Source organism: Camelina sativa, chromosome 19, assembly GCF_030686135.1.
Source record: "Camelina sativa cultivar CO46 ecotype springtype chromosome 19, ASM3068613v1".
In the NCBI taxonomy this organism is placed as follows: Eukaryota; Viridiplantae; Streptophyta; class Magnoliopsida; order Brassicales; family Brassicaceae; genus Camelina; species Camelina sativa.
Genome location: NC_141898.1, coordinates 5288349 through 5307987, shown reverse-complemented (window position 1 = coordinate 5307987; position 19639 = coordinate 5288349). Strand labels below are relative to the sequence as shown.

The 19639-nt window shown below is 38.6% G+C and overlaps 5 protein-coding genes across 8 annotated transcripts; 3 read left to right on the top strand and 2 right to left on the bottom strand.

Moving 5' to 3' along the window:
• The first annotated feature begins 18 nt into the window (after positions 1–18).
• Positions 19–2498, top strand: LOC104764954 (uncharacterized). Its single transcript, XM_010488568.3, has 3 exons — positions 19–270; positions 572–1505; positions 1585–2498. Exons 2-3 carry the CDS (start codon positions 594–596, stop codon positions 2329–2331), a joined length of 1659 nt encoding a protein of 552 aa, XP_010486870.2. The 5' UTR covers positions 19–270; positions 572–593; the 3' UTR covers positions 2332–2498.
• A 30-nt stretch (positions 2499–2528) lies between these two features.
• LOC104764953 (homogentisate solanesyltransferase, chloroplastic) lies at positions 2529–5619 on the top strand. The gene is made up of 10 exons (XM_010488567.3): positions 2529–2981; positions 3311–3432; positions 3523–3669; positions 3894–4119; positions 4235–4308; positions 4472–4564; positions 4786–4903; positions 5040–5102; positions 5265–5297; positions 5390–5619. Exons 1-10 carry the CDS (start codon positions 2772–2774, stop codon positions 5462–5464), a joined length of 1161 nt encoding a protein of 386 aa, XP_010486869.2. The 5' UTR covers positions 2529–2771; the 3' UTR covers positions 5465–5619.
• Positions 5620–5968: 349 nt separating this feature from the next.
• On the top strand, positions 5969–8284 carry LOC104764952 (small ribosomal subunit protein uS7y). Its single transcript, XM_087502748.1, has 5 exons — positions 5969–6108; positions 6192–6286; positions 7299–7570; positions 7686–7889; positions 7978–8284. Exons 2-5 carry the CDS (start codon positions 6194–6196, stop codon positions 8030–8032), a joined length of 624 nt encoding a protein of 207 aa, XP_087358874.1. The 5' UTR covers positions 5969–6108; positions 6192–6193; the 3' UTR covers positions 8033–8284.
• A 1774-nt stretch (positions 8285–10058) lies between these two features.
• On the bottom strand, positions 10059–11551 carry LOC104764950 (uncharacterized). 4 transcript variants are annotated; one of them, XM_010488562.3, is made up of 4 exons: positions 11093–11551; positions 10669–10772; positions 10463–10581; positions 10059–10358 (listed from the first exon to the last, which is right to left on the bottom strand). In XM_010488562.3, the coding sequence occupies exons 1-4, from the start codon at positions 11379–11381 to the stop codon at positions 10265–10267; spliced, it is 606 nt and encodes a 201-aa protein (XP_010486864.2). In that variant the 5' UTR covers positions 11382–11551; the 3' UTR covers positions 10059–10264. The 4 variants fall into 4 exon arrangements, 3 of the variants coding, with proteins under 3 accessions (XP_010486864.2, XP_010486865.2, XP_010486863.2); XM_010488563.3 differs by having other exon boundaries at positions 10669–10769; positions 11093–11543; XM_010488561.3 differs by having other exon boundaries at positions 10669–10775; positions 11093–11532.
• Positions 11552–12710: 1159 nt separating this feature from the next.
• Positions 12711–15993, bottom strand: LOC104764949 (uncharacterized). The gene is made up of 6 exons (XM_010488560.3): positions 14837–15993; positions 14364–14419; positions 14025–14255; positions 13641–13935; positions 13344–13540; positions 12711–13014 (listed from the first exon to the last, which is right to left on the bottom strand). The coding sequence occupies exons 1-6, from the start codon at positions 15782–15784 to the stop codon at positions 12858–12860; spliced, it is 1884 nt and encodes a 627-aa protein (XP_010486862.2). The 5' UTR covers positions 15785–15993; the 3' UTR covers positions 12711–12857.
• Positions 15994–19639: the final 3646 nt, after the last annotated feature.

Below are 19639 nucleotides of genomic sequence, written 5' to 3'. Positions count from 1 at the left end.
AAAAAAATACTAAAAATTGTAAGAGAAAAAGGTTAAAAAAAAAAAAAAAGGAGAGAGTTAAATCGAAGAAGAGGCGACCAAAAAGTTGTGGTAAAAAGAAAAAGAGACTCCGTTTATTGCGCCAAAACCAGAGGAGGTTGCCTCTTCCATCTCTCTCTTCTCTTCTTTCCTTCACCTTGATCGATCTCGCCGTCTGATCTCCTTACAGGCGTTTGTTAGTTCCCTGCTCCGATTCATTCCTGGCTGTTTAAGACACGACTTCTCTCTAGGGTAATGTTTGTTTTTTCTTCTGTTATCAAATCCAATCCAATCCAACAGTTGAATTTTTGCTTGTAATCTGACTCAATTTTGAAACTTTTGTTTAAAATCCTCAAATTTATGGATCTTGATGGTAGCTTTGATCGGAATTAAGAGTTGTTTCGTCTGAATTCAATTAAAAAGTAGAGCTTTTTTTTTATTAAGGGTGTTTGTTTATGGAGTTTTGTGTCTACTTAATTCATTCAATGCGATGCATATTTATGATCTGATCTAGCGATGCTTGGTTCTTCATTGTGTTTTGTTTTGTCTGCAGACATTTTCTGATATATACACCAATGGATCCTCCTGTGACGGATCTTGAGAGTATCGAAGATCAGAAAGAAGGAGGACCTTCGTTTCACTGTGATCTTTACGATACAGAAGTAGTTCACAAGATTGCTCAGGTTTTTCTCCCTGGATTAGCCACCGCTTGTGTCGACAACACTACCGGTGATATCTTCAAGAGTCCAGGTTCTGTCGCTGCTGACATCCGAAAAGAGATGATCGATTATATGACTCGTAGAAGCGAAAGCTTCGTGGCTGAACACATTGTTCTTCAAGGTGGTTCGGAGATTGAAGCTTCTCATGATCCTTTTGACATTATATCTGATTTCATCGATGATTTCGCCACTTCTAAGCGTAACCTCTTCAGCCGGGTCTCCGGTTGGATGCTTAGCGAGAGGAGAGAAGATAACATCGATGATTTTGCGCAAGAGATGGAGATAAGCGGGTTTTGGTTGACGGATCATAGAGAAGGCATTGCTCAGACTTTGCTTAGAAACGTTGATTTTAAAAACACTTCTCATTGTGAGATGAAGTTCCAAACACAAGGAGAACTCGCCAAGCACGCCTTGAGTTGTGGGTATAGAACAATGAACTGTGAGAACGAAGGTTGTACTGCGGTCTTCTGCGCGAATCAGATGGAGAATCATGATTCTGTTTGCCCGTTCAAGATCATTCCGTGTGAGCAAAACTGCTCGGAGAGTATAATGAGACGTGAAATGGATAGGCATTGTATAACCGTATGTCCTATGAAACTTGTGAACTGTCCATTTCATTCTGTTGGTTGTCTCTCTGATGTACATCAGTGTGAGCTCCAACAACATTATTTAGATAATTTAAGCTCTCATTTGATGTACATTCTCCGGAGCATCTACAAGGAAGCATCTCGCGATGATCTCAAACCCCGAGCTGAACAGATACATCAGGTGAAGCATCCAGCATATACATTTTTCTCTATTTCAATCTTTCTTGAGCTTAAAACTTGACTTTTTTTGTATATTGCAGTTGTCTACTCGGCTGTCTGAAGCCAGGAATGCAAGATCACTAACGAATCTGGTCAAGGAACTTGATGCAAAGCTGGGGCCTTTAGATATCAAACCAAAGAAGATTGTTACTGACTCGGAGTCTGATAAACCTGAAAGTACAGAAAAGAAAGCTTTAGAAGAAGCTGAGACTAAAGAAAAACCTGAGATGAGTAACTTAAAAGCTGGTTCACTGGAGCAAACCGCAAGGGAAGTTCCAGAAGATGTAGTAGTTTCAAAAGAAGTAGATGATGCAATGGTGGAAGTAGCTGCAAATAAAGTTTCAGAAGCTGAGATAGCAGACAATGTTAATGAAGAAGGAGAACTAAAAGCACAGAAGCTTTTAGAAATCGGTGAGTTTATCAAAGAGGGAGATAACAACTCTGCAGATGATTTATCAGAGAGAACTGAAACCAAAGCTCCAGAAGTTGTGGTCATGGATGAAGATAGAGAGGAGGAGGAGAGTGCAGAGACAAAAGACTCGAGAAGAACTGAAGCAACCAGAGGTTTTGAGGTTGAAGTTAATGCCATGAGTAATGAAGATCATAGAGAGACAAAGAAATCAACTGAAACTGATACCGAAGCTCCATCGAGAATAGTCATGGACAATAAGGAGGATGAAGAGACAATGAAGTCAAAAGCTAGTGCTTCTAATGAAGCTGAAGCACTGTCAAAGAGCTCTCAAGGTTTTTCGACAGCACAAGCTGAAACTGTACCCAATATGTCTTAACATCTTTTGTTGAGACAGACTCAACTCTTGAAGCTAACATTGTGTGTTTGTTTTCTTTTCTTTTAACCGAGATTGTTTGTTTTAACCTGTCTGAAAAATATTAGAGTTCATCAATTGTAATCCAATTTTGTATAACTTAATCAATTGATTTGTTTGTTTTTGCGGTACTTCATCAATTGATTATGATTTGTGTCCTAGTCCAAAATCTGATTTAACCTTTTTGAACCGAAATCGAGATCTTTCTAACCCAAAAGAACCAATTTATTAGCAAACCGTTCCGGTCTGTTACAGTACTTTCTTCTTCCGAACCGGAAAAAGGATTGGACACAACACAAACACACAAGTCAAAAACAAATTTCGTCGTACAAATGAAAGTAGCAGAGTAAAGAAGAGAGAGTTGTTTTTGTGTGGCTTGGCTAGTGGAAGTGGTGGCATCATCAATGGAACTCTCGATCTCGCAATCACCGCGTGTCCGGTTCTCGTCTCTGGCCCCTCGTTTCTCAGCAGCAGCTTCTAATCACCTTCGCCCTTCACTGCATTTAGCTGGGAAGTGTATAAGCCTCCCTCAAGATGTTCGCTTCACAAGCTTATCATCTTCGAGAATGCGGTCCAAATTTGTTTCAACTAATTATAGAAAAATCTCGATCCGGGTATGACTTCATTCGAGCTTTCTCTTTCATTATTTGCCGTTGCTTTGACTTTTTTAGTCAAGATGGTAAAGATCAAACCTTTGTATACTTTATCTGGAACTTGTGGTTTAATAAGCTCGACTAATTGTGGCATTAGCTTCCGTAATTCGTTAAATCAAACAAAGTTGGAAAATTTAAGGAATACTAGGATTGGAAATGGTGGATGTTTGTAGTAGAATCTGTAAATTTTATGTTTGCTTCTCTAAGACTTGCTCAGTTCTATTATTAGTTTTGATTCTATGGTGTTTGTGCGTTTTTGCAATGTCACTCACAAAAGTAGATACTATCAGGCATGCTCTCAGGTTGGTGCTGCTGGTTCTGATCCAGTGCTGGATAGAATTTCCCGTTTCCAAAATGCTTGCTGGAGATTTCTTAGGCCCCATACGATCCGCGGAACAGCTTTAGGATCCACGTTAGTATTTTTTTGCGTATTTGATTTATGAAGGGACTTTTCATATTCTTTGCTTTCATTTAGCTTGACTGTAATTTTCTTTTATGGCAGTGCCTTGGTGGCAAGAGCTTTGATAGAGAACACTCATCTAATCAAATGGAGTCTTGTACTCAAGGCACTTTCAGGTCTTCTTGCTCTTATATGTGGGAATGGATATATAGTCGGCATCAATCAGATCTACGACATTGGAATCGACAAGTATGTGGTACCATTAAATGCATATGTACATTGGTCACTATGATAATTTAATGTAGCATCAATATGAAGCAGCAATGATGCTAATTGTATAAGCTGTTCATTGATGTCCATCTACAAGTTTCCATTATTTTGGAATCTTGCAACCTTGAGTATGACCACTAGTTCTGAGTCAGTATATCACCCGACTTATTTTCTGATTGAATTTGAGTTATCTTTTTGTGCAGGGTGAACAAACCATACTTGCCAATAGCAGCAGGAGATCTATCAGTGCAGTCTGCCTGGTTGTTGGTGGTATTTTTTGCGATAGCAGGGCTTTTAGTCGTCGGATTTAACTTTGGTCCATTCATTACATCCCTGTACTGTCTCGGTCTTTTTCTGGGAACCATCTATTCTGTTCCACCATTGAGAATGAAAAGATTCCCAATTGCAGCATTTCTTATTATTGCAACGGTAAAGGCTGTGTTATGTTACTCAATCTAATAATTCAACTATCACCATATGTGATATTTTTCTTGGCTTGGAATCTCTTAATAACATATATACTGTATCGATGTTTCCTTACCAGGTGCGAGGATTCCTTCTAAACTTTGGTGTTTACCATGCTACAAGAGCTGCTCTTGGACTTCCGTTTCAGTGGAGGTTAGTAGTCAAATGCACGATACTTTGATAAACAGGTCGAAATAATGAGAACTTTGCATGATTGTATGGATAGAGTTTTAAAATATGCGATGCTGTTCTTTGATTTCATCGTGAGTACAATGAAGCTGACAATGTATTACTCAACTTTATTCGGTATTTGCAGTGCACCTGTGGCTTTCATCACATCTTTTGTGACACTGTTTGCGCTGGTCATTGCTATTACAAAAGATCTTCCTGATGTTGAAGGAGATCGCAAGTAAGTAATTGCACAAATACCATTTTCTCACCGCTCTTTGTCTCGGTCCATACAATCCTGGTGTCTTTTCAAAACGCAATTACTAGTTTTTCCTGGATTAACCAGCTCCGTTTGATATATACGTTACGACCACTGAACAAACTTGGTTGAGGAACGTCTTTATGTGTTTGTTCAAGCATGTTTAGTTAATCATGCTTGTTCCTTTGATTAATTTTGAATAGGTTCCAAATATCAACCCTGGCAACAAAACTTGGAGTGAGAAATATTGCATTCCTCGGTTCTGGACTTCTGCTAGTTAACTATGTTTCTGCCATATCACTAGCTGTCTACATGCCTCAGGTAAACACACCTCCTTCCAATTCTTTTGGTTATTCTCATGAATACCATTTACTACCTATATTAGCATAATATTATTCGCTATCTCGGTGTGCAGCTTTGAATCACTAATTCTCATATTCATTAACAATCAACACAGGTTTTCAGAGGTAGCCTAATGATTCCTGCACACATGATCTTGGCTTCAGGCTTAATTTTCCAGGTAAGCATCCCAAGATACATCCTATTGGCTATTTCTCTTCACATAGTATTGCCAGCCTGAGATATTGACAGAAACGTCGTAACTATATGCTTTATTTTCTGCATTTTGACACATTTCAAATTCTTCCAATCTCTAATACCACTGTTGTTGATTTTTTGGTAGACATGGGTACTAGAAAAAGCTAACTACACTAAGGTAAAAATACTTGTACAAACTTAAAACATCTAATCACTGAAGATCATTGGAGTGTGTATCTAATGGAGTGTAGAAACTTTTGGTTGTTGCAGGAAGCTATCTCAGAATATTATCGGTTTATATGGAATCTCTTCTATGCAGAGTATCTGTTATTCCCCTTCCTCTAGTTCTCTCTTTTGTATATCTTTCTTCCTTTCTTCTTCTTCTTCATCTTCTCTGTAGCTTGGAATCAAAATCAGTCTGTTCATGTACATCAATCACCAAGGATATGTCCTTTTGGAATTTTGATATCTTGCAATAATATTGTTGTTACCTATGCAAACACCAGCTTCTTTTTGGTTTGACGATCATCCTTGACTAATATTAAACCGTAAAAGAATAAAACAAAAAATCAATTCTGAATTCAAAAACTGATCCATTACAATTTTTGTAAATATAATCCATAAATTCATGTACACAGTAAAAACGATATATGTCCATTGTATATAATCGTTTTTTTTCATGATTTCATCCACAAAATTCATTCCTTAAACCATAACAAGATTCGAATTTCACTAATCAGATTTTAGATCATATTAATAATTATGCTATGTTAGTCCACACGAGTAAACCCGCTAACCAAAAATAAACCGTTACCCCGGTTATTTATTGGACAAACAAATGGAAGCCCATTTGAACAGCCCAAAACCCTAATTTCCAAAGTATATAAAAAGAGTGATATTAGGGTTTTCGTTCGTCCTCTTAAAGCTTTTAGTTTTCTCTGCCGTCGTCTCTCTCTCTCTCTCATTCGCGCGACGCTACACTATATCAGGTGATCTTATTTCTCCGAATTCTCTCTCGGTACTCTGCTTTCGTGTTTGTGGAGTTAGCTCATTACTCTGTTTCATCTTGCAGCCATGGCCGCCGTCGCAGAAATTGACGCTGAGATGCAGCAACAGCTCACCAACGAGGTCAAGCTTTTCAACCGCTGGACCTATGACGACGTTGAGGTAATTTCTTCAGCTTTCATTCTCTTGAAATTTTGATTATGGAACCCTTTTATCATTGATTCTCTAGCTTCTGTTTCATCAGAGTGATTCAATCATTTGCAATCTTAGTTTAGTGTATTAGATTTGGTTGAAATCATTTCTAGGCCCTTTATTGCATCCTTCTCTTTGGTTGTGATGCGTATTACTGATGTTTCAATGCTATGTAAACCTTTTCCATGATTGATACTCATAACTTTGCATTGCTGGTTTTAACATTGTGCTCTTGTTTTGGTGTTTTTGATTGGGGAAATGAGATTCAATTCGTCGAGTCCTGTAGCATAGCTGCAGGACCTTTTTAGCTTTCACTAGTTTGTGGTTTGTACTTCTAATGCTAGAGATTAGTCACTATTTTGTATTTTTCATGAGTAGGGTTGGGCATAAAAACCGTACTTGAATACCCAACCCCACCCGAAAAACCGGGTTCGGGTTGGGTACGGGTTTGCCTATAAAACTCTATTGGATTCTATTTTCTAATACCTGTGTGTTCGGGTAATATCTGGTACCTGTTTTGGTACCCATTAAACCTGAAAGCATAAACATATTTATAATATTTATCATTAATATAATGCAATTATCCCAAAATATGAATATAATTTTGAATATTTCATTTAGTTTTATACCTAAATATCAAAAATAATCAAAATATCTAAAATATTTTGTTACATAAGTCAAAATTTAACTAAATTTATTGAAATTTAGTTAATTTTAATTATATTTTTTTGGGTACCTGGTAGTTCGAGTACTAATCGGGTTCTAAAATTTATAACCCAAACCGATCCGAATCCGGTAGTACCCAAACCGAACCGAACCCATATATCTAAAAGTACCCAATGGGTTCTATTTTTATAAACTTGTTTACCTGAACCCGAACGGATAATACCCGAACCCGAACGGGATACCCAAATGCCCAGCCCTATTCATGAGATATGATTATTATTGATTGTAAGTAACGGTTTGTTTTCTAATCTTGTAGGTCACAGATATCAGTCTAGTTGACTACATTGGAGTTCAGGCAGCTAAACATGCAACCTTTGTCCCCCACACCGCTGGAAGATACTCTGTGAAGAGATTCAGGAAGGCTCAATGCCCCATTGTTGAGAGGCTCACTAACTCTCTTATGATGCACGGAAGGAACAATGGTAAGAAGTTGATGGCAGTTAAGATCGTCAAGCACGCCATGGAGATTGTCCACCTCTTGTCTGACCAGAACCCGATTCAGGTCATCATTGACGCCATCGTCAACAGGTATTTGCTGAGCTTGAGAATTTGCAAAGCATCCAGCATGTTTTACCCTGGAATATCATTGCTATTAGGAACGTTTCGTTTTTATTATTAATGTTTTGACTGTTGTTTGTTTCAGTGGTCCACGTGAAGATGCTACCAGAATTGGATCTGCTGGTGTTGTTAGGAGACAAGCTGTTGATATCTCTCCTCTAAGACGTGTTAACCAGGCTATCTTCTTGATTACCACCGGTGCTCGTGAAGCTGCTTTCAGGAACATCAAGACTATTGCTGAGTGCCTTGCTGATGAATTGATCAACGCATCCAAGGGCTCTTCCAACAGGTAAATACAATCCCATTGACTTCGTTATTTGCTCACTATTATAATTTAAGTAAAGCGAAGCTAATGATAAAACTGTTGTGTCTTGCAGCTATGCCATCAAGAAGAAGGATGAGATTGAAAGAGTTGCGAAGGCCAATCGTTAAAGATTTTCCTTTTGCCCTGGTGATTACAATCTTCTCGATGAGTTCAATGTTTTATTTTCATTTAGATTGAAATATGTGTCTCAGATGTTCTGCTCTTTTGTGTTATGAAGTTTATTTCGTCTGAACTACTTTGAATAGATAAATTTTTGATGCTTTTAAGCTATTTCGCATCAGCTTATTGTCAGTTTTTGAACTTATCTTACTGACTGCCTTAAACTACCAATTGGATCGGTTTTGGTCGAATTTTCCAAATCACTTTTCTCATGTTTACAATTATATGCAAAACTTATTACTGTATACTTTTGTATATTCAATCTCGATCGTTAATACCTTTTATCCGTTCCAACGAAGGGATTTGATTTACAAGAAATCAAAACTAGAAGAACAAGATGCTTCTACCTATCAATCATTGTAAACATTCAACAATATGATTTGGAATACAATATTTGCTGATAAGCAACAAAACTACGAGTATTCGCTTTATATTCGACCCATATTTTCACTGACATTACTTTTCAGAGTACACTTTCATTTCTTAATATGTCATTAATTATCCAAATCAAACACAATACTTACGTACACTCAGTCTTACGCTTATTTATAAGAATGTAAATAAATACAATACCTTTTGATCTTGCCAAGGCCACGACTACCCACAATAAGAAGATCAACGTGCATGCATCTGCTCCACCGCCTCGCAAATCATCTCAATGTCAATCATAAATTATATTTTCAAGATTATGTTATATGTAGATTACATTAGTAATTTGTTAAGAGAACAAAACAAAAGTTATGTAGGTTTTGAAAATATAATTTACAGTTATGAACTGTATCCTATAATTAAACATTTTATTTCAAGTTTTTTTAAAAAAAAAACTTAACACTTGAATCATTGGTGTACAAAATTTTCAATTTTCGAATTAGTTTAAAGTTAAGGTTTTGATACCAACAAAAGTATAAATTATAAAGAAGAAGCAAAAAAAAAGGAGAAAATCAAAACTATGCTTATCAATTTCAGAGTTGATAAGCATGCTAGATTCCGAGTTAAAAGCATAACCTAACTACCTAAAATGTGTTACTGCATAATAGAAATGGTCTCTTACATGTTCAGTTATGTCTTGTTGGTCAATGTTGCACACTATATATGAGCATGAAATCATTCCTGCCTTTCTCAAATATGAACGGTGGATGCTGCATTAACCAAAGAGAGCCAGATAGCACTCAAGACTTATTCGGTAAGAGCCAACACCCGAAAACCAAATCTACCTGTTTATTGCCCTCATATTGTTCATCCAATGCTCTTTTAACATCGACTCTTTTGACTACTTCGTCCTCGAGTTTCAACCTCAAAGAAAAACAACATTTCATCAGCATACTTTTACATTTCTTGGTGAAATCCTCTTTTACCAACATTTACCACAACAAAGTAATAAAATTTTAGCAAGTATTTGGTGGATTTTAGCAGATAATTACTAGCAATTCAAATTTAACCAAGAAAGGCAAAATTTTCATTAGCAGGGGCTACTTTTTTCCTTTTTTTTTGTTAAATTTTTTCATCTAAATAATAAATTTAAAGAATAGAAAAGCTACCCGAATTGGATCTGCTGGTGTTGTTAGGAGACAAGCTGTTGATTACCACCTGTGCTCGTGAAGCTGCTTTCAGAAACATCACGACTATTGCTGAGTGCCTTGCTGATGAATTGATCAACGCAGCCAAGGGCTCTTCCAACAGGTAAATATACTCTAAATGACTTCGTTGTTTTGTTAACATATTATATAAGTACAGCGCAGCTAATGATAAAACTGGTGTGTCTTGCAGCTATGCCATCAAGAAGAAGGATGAGATTGAAAGAGTTGCAAAGGCCAATCGTTAAGGATATTCCTTTTGCCCTGAGAGTTACAATCTTATCAATGAGTTCAATGTTTTATTTTCATTTAGATTGAAATATGTGTCTCAGATGTTTGCTCTTTTGTGTTGTGAAGTTTATTTCGTCTGAATATCAATCATTGTAAACATTCAACAATATGATTTGGAACAAGATGCTTTATATATTCGACCGATGACATCACTTTTCAGAGTACACTTTTATTTCTTAATATGTCACTAATTATCCAAATGAAACACAACACTTACGTACATACACTCTTTTTTTTTTTCCCGTAATTACGACCCACTCATTATATATCAAAAGGAACTTATAATAATAACCCAAACATATAAATAGATCCACGTTACTTAGTGAGGAGCTCCTTGGGTGGCTTGACAATAAGAATGGGACAGTTGGCGTGATGAGCGCAGTAATCGCTAACGCTCCCAATAAACGCTCTTCCGAAACGCACAAAGCAAACAAATTGAAAAGCGGTCATACGTTTTGGTGAGTTTGGTTAATTCAATATGATATATAAGAATGTAAATAATAAATACAATACCTTTTGATCTTGCCAAGGCCACGACTACCCACAATAAGAAGATCAACGTGCATCTGCTCCACCGCCTCGCAAATCATCTCCTTGGCTTCGCCCTCAAGCACTAGGGTTTCGGTACGTATCTGCACATCCATCAGACAACATTTATAAATTACGTATCATAATAAGAAGATTTAGTTAGCTAGTATATAGTGAAATGTGTTTAGGACCTGTTTGGCTCGGCAAATTTGGAGAGCACGAGAGAGAAGAGCAGCAGAGGTCTCTTGTTGTGCTTTTTTGACTGACTCAATCATAGTCGAAGATGCGTACACTGCTGCTACGTGCGTTCACAAAACCAGGTTATCCACAATTTCTATAGCAAAAAAAGGTTATCCACAATAACATTCTTATACAAAAATCAAATTTGTTCGAATGATGACATACTACACCGTTCTGTTTTTCGAGGGTTAATTTTATTTTTTGCTTTAATACGCACTAGAACTTATCTAATAGTAATCGTAAACAAGATTATATATATAATCCGACCGTTATATTGGCTCTTACTATTTGAAAACCATAAAATCTCTAATATGATCATATTTAAGATATTAATTAAAATTCTATAAGATGAGAGAGACCAAATTAGGACCAGACCTGTGGCGCCGCCCGGTCCAGCCGGAAAGGCAGCAAAGTGATGGAAAGGGGACTGCACATGAACCACCGTGAGCATTCCACCCTCCGACTCAGCCGCCTCAGTGCCAGTTGTCATTAAGAGGTTACAGAAATGGTCAATGACCCATTGGAGAGCGTAGAAGCTCGAGTCGCTCTCATCGATGGCAACCATCATCCTCTTCGTTCTAGCCACACTCGGTGCACCTTCAGCCTCTGGCTGCTTCTCCACCGCCGATGTTTTCATTGTCGTAGCTGTTTGATCTTCGGCCATTGATCTTGATTCGTTTAATAGTTTTTAATTATAAGTGAATGATTGTGATCAAACTCTGTTTCGTTTGCAGTCCTTTTTATATTGCATGTTGAGGATGATACGTCTCAAAGTATACTGGACACGTGGCATGCATGGCTGAGAAGATTGTAACGTGCAATAGGGATATACATAATCTTTACTTTATTATTATAAATTATTAAAAGGAAGTTTCATGTTGATCAAATCAACAAAAAAAAAAGTTGTGTGCGCTATATGTTTTTAGTGGTCTGTTGTTTGTTTGCTAATGGTTTTGCTTTCATCGTGGCCATCCCTATCTCTATCTTCTATCTTTGATTCTTTTGCTTTAATTTTTTAAATGCCACTCAGTGTAAAGAAAGAGGATAAAAAGAAGCTGAAATCAATTTTTAGTAGGGGTTATATGAGTTTAGCGATCGATTAGGCAGAGATTTGTTTTTTTTGGGTAGTAATCGATTAGGCAGAGATTATAGTCTGAATTTGAGATTATATTGTTTAATTTTAAAATAATGTAAATAAATGAAGATTACTTTTGTCCCAAAAGAAAAAAAAAAAAAGATTACTTTAATCACATGGAATTGGTTAGGGAATAGGGAATAAGAGTTCCTTAAATGTGTATAAAGTAATCTAATTTTGTAGATGGAAAAATATCGCATCAGAAGTAATTTGTTCGTTTCTCAATCTAACCGTCACCGTCATATAAGTATTACGTACACTTCACAAGTTCCCAACAAACCGTGAAATAATTGTCATCAGAAATGATATTTCAGAAACGCAATTAATAGTGACTTTGTTAACAGAACAAAATGAACAATTGAAAATATACAATTTTAAAGTTATAAACTGAATCTTATTTAACAGTTAATTTCGAGTTAACTTTAAGAACACTAACACTTAAATCATTTACGCTTTAAGTATAAATATTTTTATTTCTGGAATTAGCTTAAATATAAAGTTAAGGTTTCGATATCAAAGAAAATAAAAAATGTGAAGAAAAGTAAGAAAAAAGGAGTAAAGTAAGACGCTGATGTTATGACTTAACATCAAAAGCTTCTATCATTTTTCCAAAAAGAAGAAACTTCCACACCAACTAAATAAAAGTAATCTATATCATATTAGTTCATTTGATGGGTGACTATTCATAAGACGTTATCCGAATAATAGTCTGATTTTATAAAATCATTTGAATAACTGCTGCGTTTAATTATTGAGATTGTTTATAGTCAATATGATTAGTTAGCTAAGCCAGTATATACATTTGAAATGATCCTCAACAACAGAGTAGTGAAGACTCGATAGTGAATACAAAATACTAAAGTAGTTATATTTAACTATTGGCCGTTGGAATATAGTATATTTATCTTCTTTGATTCTTAAAGAGTAAAGAGCCCAAATCCAGGATCCGCAGTGAATCATGCATGAACAAAAAAATGAGTTTTGATATGGATCAAAAGTTTATTTTCAATTGTTAATAGACCAATCATAGTCTTGGTAAACGATGTTAACAGAACCCCCTCCATCACCAAGAAGATGGGTTAAAAGACCTGCTTTATTTGCATCTATATAACTCATTATCCACTTCAACATTTTCTTGTCTTCAGTGAAATCTTCTTTGTACCTATATTTACCATAACAAACAAATAAGTGCTTAAAAAATTCGATCCGTAATTATTTTGGTCGATAATTACTAGTTATAATTTCAAAACACCATTTGAGCTATGATCAACACTCTCATTTTGATTAACCGTTTGATAGCATGCATCGTGTCTCGGTCCATAAGTCCATTAGATGGGTGGGCCGGGTGAGTATGAAAATTAGCAGACTCTTATTTTTAATTCAGCTAGAATTTATGAGGGTAATTTACCTATAACTCATATGTATAAATCTCAATAAGTAGATCTCATAATATCATTATTCAATATTGATACTGTAAAGAGGATTAATTACCACTTCATGATTCTTGATAGATGTATGGTCCTCTTGTCCAAGACAACCTCAATTCCACCATTTTGGAAAAACTCTCGAGCTGCTCGTTTGAGCTCAGCTTCAACTCCTTGCGGTGTGAAAAACCTCACCATTGGACTTGATTTAGTCCCATCGCATAGCCCAAAATGTACTAATGGATTCAGTTTTTGAAGACCAAGCTGCCATTAAACCAGAAGATTAGACCTATAGGGAAGACGCCGAAGAGTATATCCGAACACAGGTATGAGTATCAAACAGACCTGGAAGCTCTAAAATTACCTCATGCCGTGTTGTATTTCCGTTGATGAACGGCCTAATAAATGGACTAGACAGTCTGCGACCGCGTCTAAGGATGTCATTTCGGATGGAGTTAAGGGAATAAGAGTAGCCTCCTACAACGTACTGGAAATCTGTAAAGAAGGACCTTCTTGCGATCATCCCCTCGGGACGTCCGATTCTGATCAAGGCATGGATCACCATTGCGTTGTATAAGTTCAAGAAAAATGCTAACATCTCTTCCGTTGAGAGTTCCACAAGATTCAAACGGTGAAGGTCTTGAGCCATATTTAAGTACCTTTATTCATGGCCAAGCATAACCAAATTAATGAACTAAAATAAACTAAAATCCGTTTAAACACTCTTAACTCGATGACATGATGGTACCTTCTAAATTCTTCACTCTGGCTGATTCTTATATAGTCAACACTAGTACGGTCATTGGAGGAATAAGACTCGAGAATAGCAGTCACGATTTTGAAAAGCTTCTGCCCAACCGTGGCTGCATTTTGGGGCTCCATGTCGTTGGTAGAACCTCTAAAATTGTAACATTTTGAAATAAACGGCTCGTGCTCGAGGAAACGGTAGTAATGATTGCCATCTTCAAACCCGTTTTCTCTACAAATGTTTTTTTTCAAAAAGATACAAAATTCCACTAGATTAAGACGTCACTTATGCTATGCAAAATCCTTTACAAAATAAGAAAAGGGAAGGAGATTTATGTACCCAAAGACATGGTGAATAAAGTGTTTCTTGGCTAGCCTCTTGCCAATCTCGACGGCCTTCACAAGAACGTAAACAAATAAGCTTTAACAAACAATATAATCATCAAGATTCAAGAATGATGTTAATCTAGATGAAGAATATATTATGTCAAAGTAATTTGACATTAGGAAAAATATATTTTCTTCTAAAAATAAATTTAAAAGTCCACATATACACATATGCATGGATCATACATATTCGATTTTAGCGCCGAAGAATAATATCTAAATCTACCAAAAATAAATCAATCAGTGGTCAATCAATCATGAATTGGAATGAAATATCTTTTAAGAGAATATATTGTTATAATAGCTTTGACTTAAACGATGTCAAACCAAACTTGGTATGTAGCGTCCACGTAAAGATAACATAGGTGGCGTAACACATGATCATTATAAAATTATCGAATTCTCACGTATTAATTACGTACGTACCTTGATCCTCCCACAATTCGAGTGATGATCCATGAGTATCTCGATCATCTCACCGCCGGAGAAACAGTTCTTAACGATCTTCATCTTCAACAAACGATCTTTAATCGGTAGCTTTTGTCTCAAAACCCTAACGAATCTCATCATCTCATCATCACCAAAAGCAACAAAACCGTCCTTATTACCACTACTCTCTTCGTCGAACCCGTACATAACCGGCGACGGCGCATCGCCGCAACACTTGTCCGTTAAAAACTCCTTGATCCTCTGATCGAATTCTCCGCTGTTTCTCAGCGAGTTCAACGCCGTTAAACCTCCGAAGTGTTTCTCGTTGAAGAAGATCTGAGGGACCTGAGACTTCCCTGTTCTCTCGACCAGCTCTTTCTCTCTCTCTGTATACACGTCGATGTTGATCTCCGAGAAATCGAAGCCTCGTTCCCGGAAAAACAATCGGACGGCTGTGGAGTCTCGGCAGTTAGATCTTGAGAAGAAAGTCACACGGCCTCTGATCTCTTCTTCGCTTTTCAGCTTCACGAGGACTTTGACTCCGGAGATTTCGAACTCGGTCACGTCTGATTTGGCGACGTCGACGTCGACGCAACTCTCTTGCGAGATCGAGAGGCGTTTTGAAATCGCGTCGCCGCTTCGGCGTATGAGTCTCATCAAATCGGCGGTGAATTTCTCGGGAGGATGCAACAGTTCTTCTAAGGAGACACGACGGCCACGTGGCGGTTCGAGTCTCGGGAGCTGAGGATGTGGTGTGAGAATCTTCTGGTCGTCGATTGAGATTTGCTTCATCGGGTTACGAGTGAGTACCGTGGCAGGATGATCGTGATCACTACTGCTCGAGTTTGAATTTGAATATGGACAAGAGATATGGTTTGCATCTTTTACGGTTTGTAACTTATTCAGATTTTCTCGGACTTTCGCTAGAAAATTTAATTTCGTCATTGAGATTTTTTTTTTCTAACAAGATGTTGAAAATGGAAAGAGGTAGATATATAAAATCTGATTTTAACAATTTAGGTAATATTGAAGAGAATAAATTAAGCAGTTTTGGTAAGTGTTAAAAATTAAGTTTCATACACATCATCTCTTTAGTCAAATTACAATATATGTAAATGTAACTCATTTATGAACTAGTCAAAACTCAAAAAAGTAGTTTTGGTCCAATGAGAAATAGACCAAACCAGATGAAACCACTAATAAGCGCGAATTGGTTACCTGTAACCTGAAAGATCTGGTAAGCTATCCCACTAAGCTCTCATTCTGCTTCAATAACTCTACGACTAAGCTCTTACGCTTTTCACTGAAGCCATGTTCCAACGGTAAAAAGTAGGAACATGATCAAGGTTTTCCTGAAGATAGAGTGCAGCTTATCATCACAATGAACTTTCTTCTTCTAAAGCACTTTTTAATTCATTCAATTTGCTCAAGACATTGGTAGATTTATCTATCTTTGCCTAAGGGGCTAAGATTTGTGGAGTTGTTTCACTCAGATTCTTCCAAATCATGCTTATATTCGTCTCGTTTGTGCCATAATTCTCTTTTAAAACATATTTTACCAATCCTAACACCTTATTTATGGCCGTTTGAAACATACCGTACCCCAGCAGCAGCATATGCTCGAATTTCTTCTAAAGTATCTGACATACTCCCGCGGCATAACCCTTTATTCTCTTTTAAGTTGAATGAACTCAGCATGAGTAACACAGCCCTCAAATACAGCATTGTTGGTACCACGACCATTCACTTTAGGAATTGGACCGTGGTCCAATTCCTCAGGAACATGGGCCGGAGTTATAAACAGAACTGACCTATTAAACGTTAAACGGGAAGAATGGAACGAGGTGAAGAGCGGTACAAGTCGCTCCGGAGCTCGGAAGACGGTCAAAGATTCCCTTAATCAATTGTATTAAATAACATGAAATGTGCGGGATTTAATGAGAGAGAATTAATGATAGTTGGGAGGTATAAGTACGAATAGAGAGGTGATTGTAAAGGGGATCGGAAAAAAATCTAATTGAGCAATAATACTTAACTTTCACTTCGCACACTATTGTTTACATTCTATATTGAGTTCGGAACTAGAACGGTGGTAAGCACCCCCGCTTAGTAAACACTCCATAAAGAGAAGATCATATTCAGTTCTCACATTTGGCTCTAGAAGGAGGGACATTTACTACCTATACTCTTGCTAGTTCCAACTCCGCCTTCAGATCCACCTCGCGCAAACATCGTTTTGGCTCACGAGTCTTCTAACCAAGTAACCTTGGAGACAATCCAAAAACTTTTGCAGGATTTGTCAGAGAAGTCTAACCGTCAGCAAGCGGCTTCCGCCCGCCCTGACTGAGCGCTTTGATAGCTTGGAAGGACAAGTCTCTACTCGTCTGGAGACAGTCACCGGCTCGATTACCGATCTTTCAGCCTCCCACCGCGCGGATGCCGATCGGGTCGATCTCTTTTCTTCCGAACAAAATCCGCGACGACGTACCTTAGACTTCACTGGAATTGTCCCACCGTTCACTCCGCAGCAGGTTAAGGCAACAACGAATCCTAAGGATACTTTCCCACCACAGGCAACTCCTCAGACGACACCATCGTCGGTACGAGTCAAAGTCGCTGGATCGTCAGGAATTCCAGTTCGGGTCCCTCCTTCCGTAGGAGGAAATGTTCTTCTAGAGGTCCCTACTCCGGGTTATGCGCCCAATCCTTAAATTCATCGGATGCATGACGAAATCCGAGATATGCGATCTAGGGTGCATAGTGCAACCACTTCGGCACCAGACATCTCTCGAGCGATCGAAGAGTCAAAGCGAACTCCTTTCTCTGACCAAATTGCCAAAGTTCGCATAAGGGATACCGGAAAATAAAATTCACGAGCTACGAGGGAAAAGGGGATCCGGCTGCGCACCTCAAGAGTTTCTTGCTCACAGCCAGTCGCGTGGACCTCGAGCCCCATGAAGCAGACGCCGATTATTGTAAACTGTTCGCAAAAACCTTTTGCCGACCCGCTCTGCTCTGATTCACGTCTTTGGCAGCCGGCTCCATTAACAACTTCACGGAGCTATCAACTTCTTTCATCAAGCAGTACTCGAGCTTGATGGAAACAGCCAAGAAAAATGCCCAACTTTGGAATCTGAACCAAGCCGCTGGGGAATCACTTCGCTTGTACATAACAAAGTTCAAGGAGATCCAAGTCCAGATTTTGGGGCTTTCAGATCCAACCGCCTTGTCCGCCTTGAAGAATGGCCTCTGGCACGAGTCTCGTTTCCGCGAAGAGTTGACTGTGAATCAGTTTGTGACCATCCAAGATGTTTTGCATCGCGCTTCGAACTGGATAGTTGCAGAAGAAGAAAAGGTGGCTGCAGACCAAAAGCATAAAGCTATTTCGAAACCTCGGTTTGAAGTACCCGATAAGAAGACGCCTCCCCCAACTCCGAAGTCCGGACTGGGAACCTTCGCAGTAGACAAATCTCCTCAGAAGGGTTCACCGAGGGGATCACCGTCCAAACCACCATTCTCACCACACTCTAAGAGCGGAGTCCTCCTGACCAACAAGTGGGTTCGGGACGAGAACGTGTACTGCAAACTGCACAAAACCAGCAGGCACTCAACTCGGGATTGCAAGAAACTCATGCATCTTCTCGCTGAGAAATTTGTATCGGGAGAAATGCCAAGTATATCCCTCGACGAGCTCGACCAGAAAACAGCACCCGAGGTCGACGAAGATGCCCCGCCATCAAAGAAGCCGAAGCAAGCGTACGGTGATGCAGGTCCCAAGAAAAGGATAGACGTTATCATGGGAGGATCACGTCTATTTCGTAACTCAATAACAGCGATCAAGGATCATCAACGGAAGCTCACGAACCTGGGACCGAAGGGAGTAAAGCTCACCCCGGATGTTCTACCCGAAGTCACCTTTTTGGAAAAAGAGGCTGAGGACTTGGACTCTCCACATGATGACGCTCTGGTCATATCACTTGACATTGCAAACCACGAGATATGCCGAATCCTAGTCGATACTGGAAGCTCGGTGGACCTAATTTTCCTGGAGACCCTCACTAGGATGGGTATTGGGAGAGAACACATCGCAGGCCCCCTTCACCATTAGTTTCGTTTACAAGCAAAACATCCATGTCCTTAGGGACAATCACTTTACCCGTATCCACGCAGGGCGTGGCAAAAATGGTGGAGTTCACGGTCTTCGACCGACCTGCAGCCTACAACGCAATAATGGGTACACCTTGGCTGTTCAAAATGAAGGCAGTGCCTTCAACCTATCATCAATGCATAAAATTCCCAACCCCGCAGGGAGTTCGGGGAAATTCTAGGAAGCCAGAGAGTAGCGAGAAGCTGTTATCTCGCAAGCCACAAGCTGTTGGTCCAATAGCAACCACAGCTCGAGGTCGCAAAGATTCCAGTTAGAAAGCAGTTCAAAGGTGACCTTACTGAATCCATCTTCATCAATACGAAGTTCCCCGATCATGAAATCAAGATCGGAGCTGGGTTAGGAAGCGAGCTTCGAACCAAACTAATCTCCTTCCTCAAAGAAAACATTTCCACGTTCGCCTGTTCAGTAGACGAAATGCCCGGAATTAGTCCTGAAATCATCTCACACGAGTTGAATGTCAATCCGACATTCAGGCCAACGAAACAGAAGCGAAGGAAGCTCGGCCGAGAACAGGCCGAGATCGTCAACAAGGAGGTAGATCATCTACTCAGTGCAGGTCAGATCCGCGAGGTGAAATACCCCGAATTTCTTGCAAACACTGTGGTTGTAAAAAAGAAAAATGGGAAGTCTCG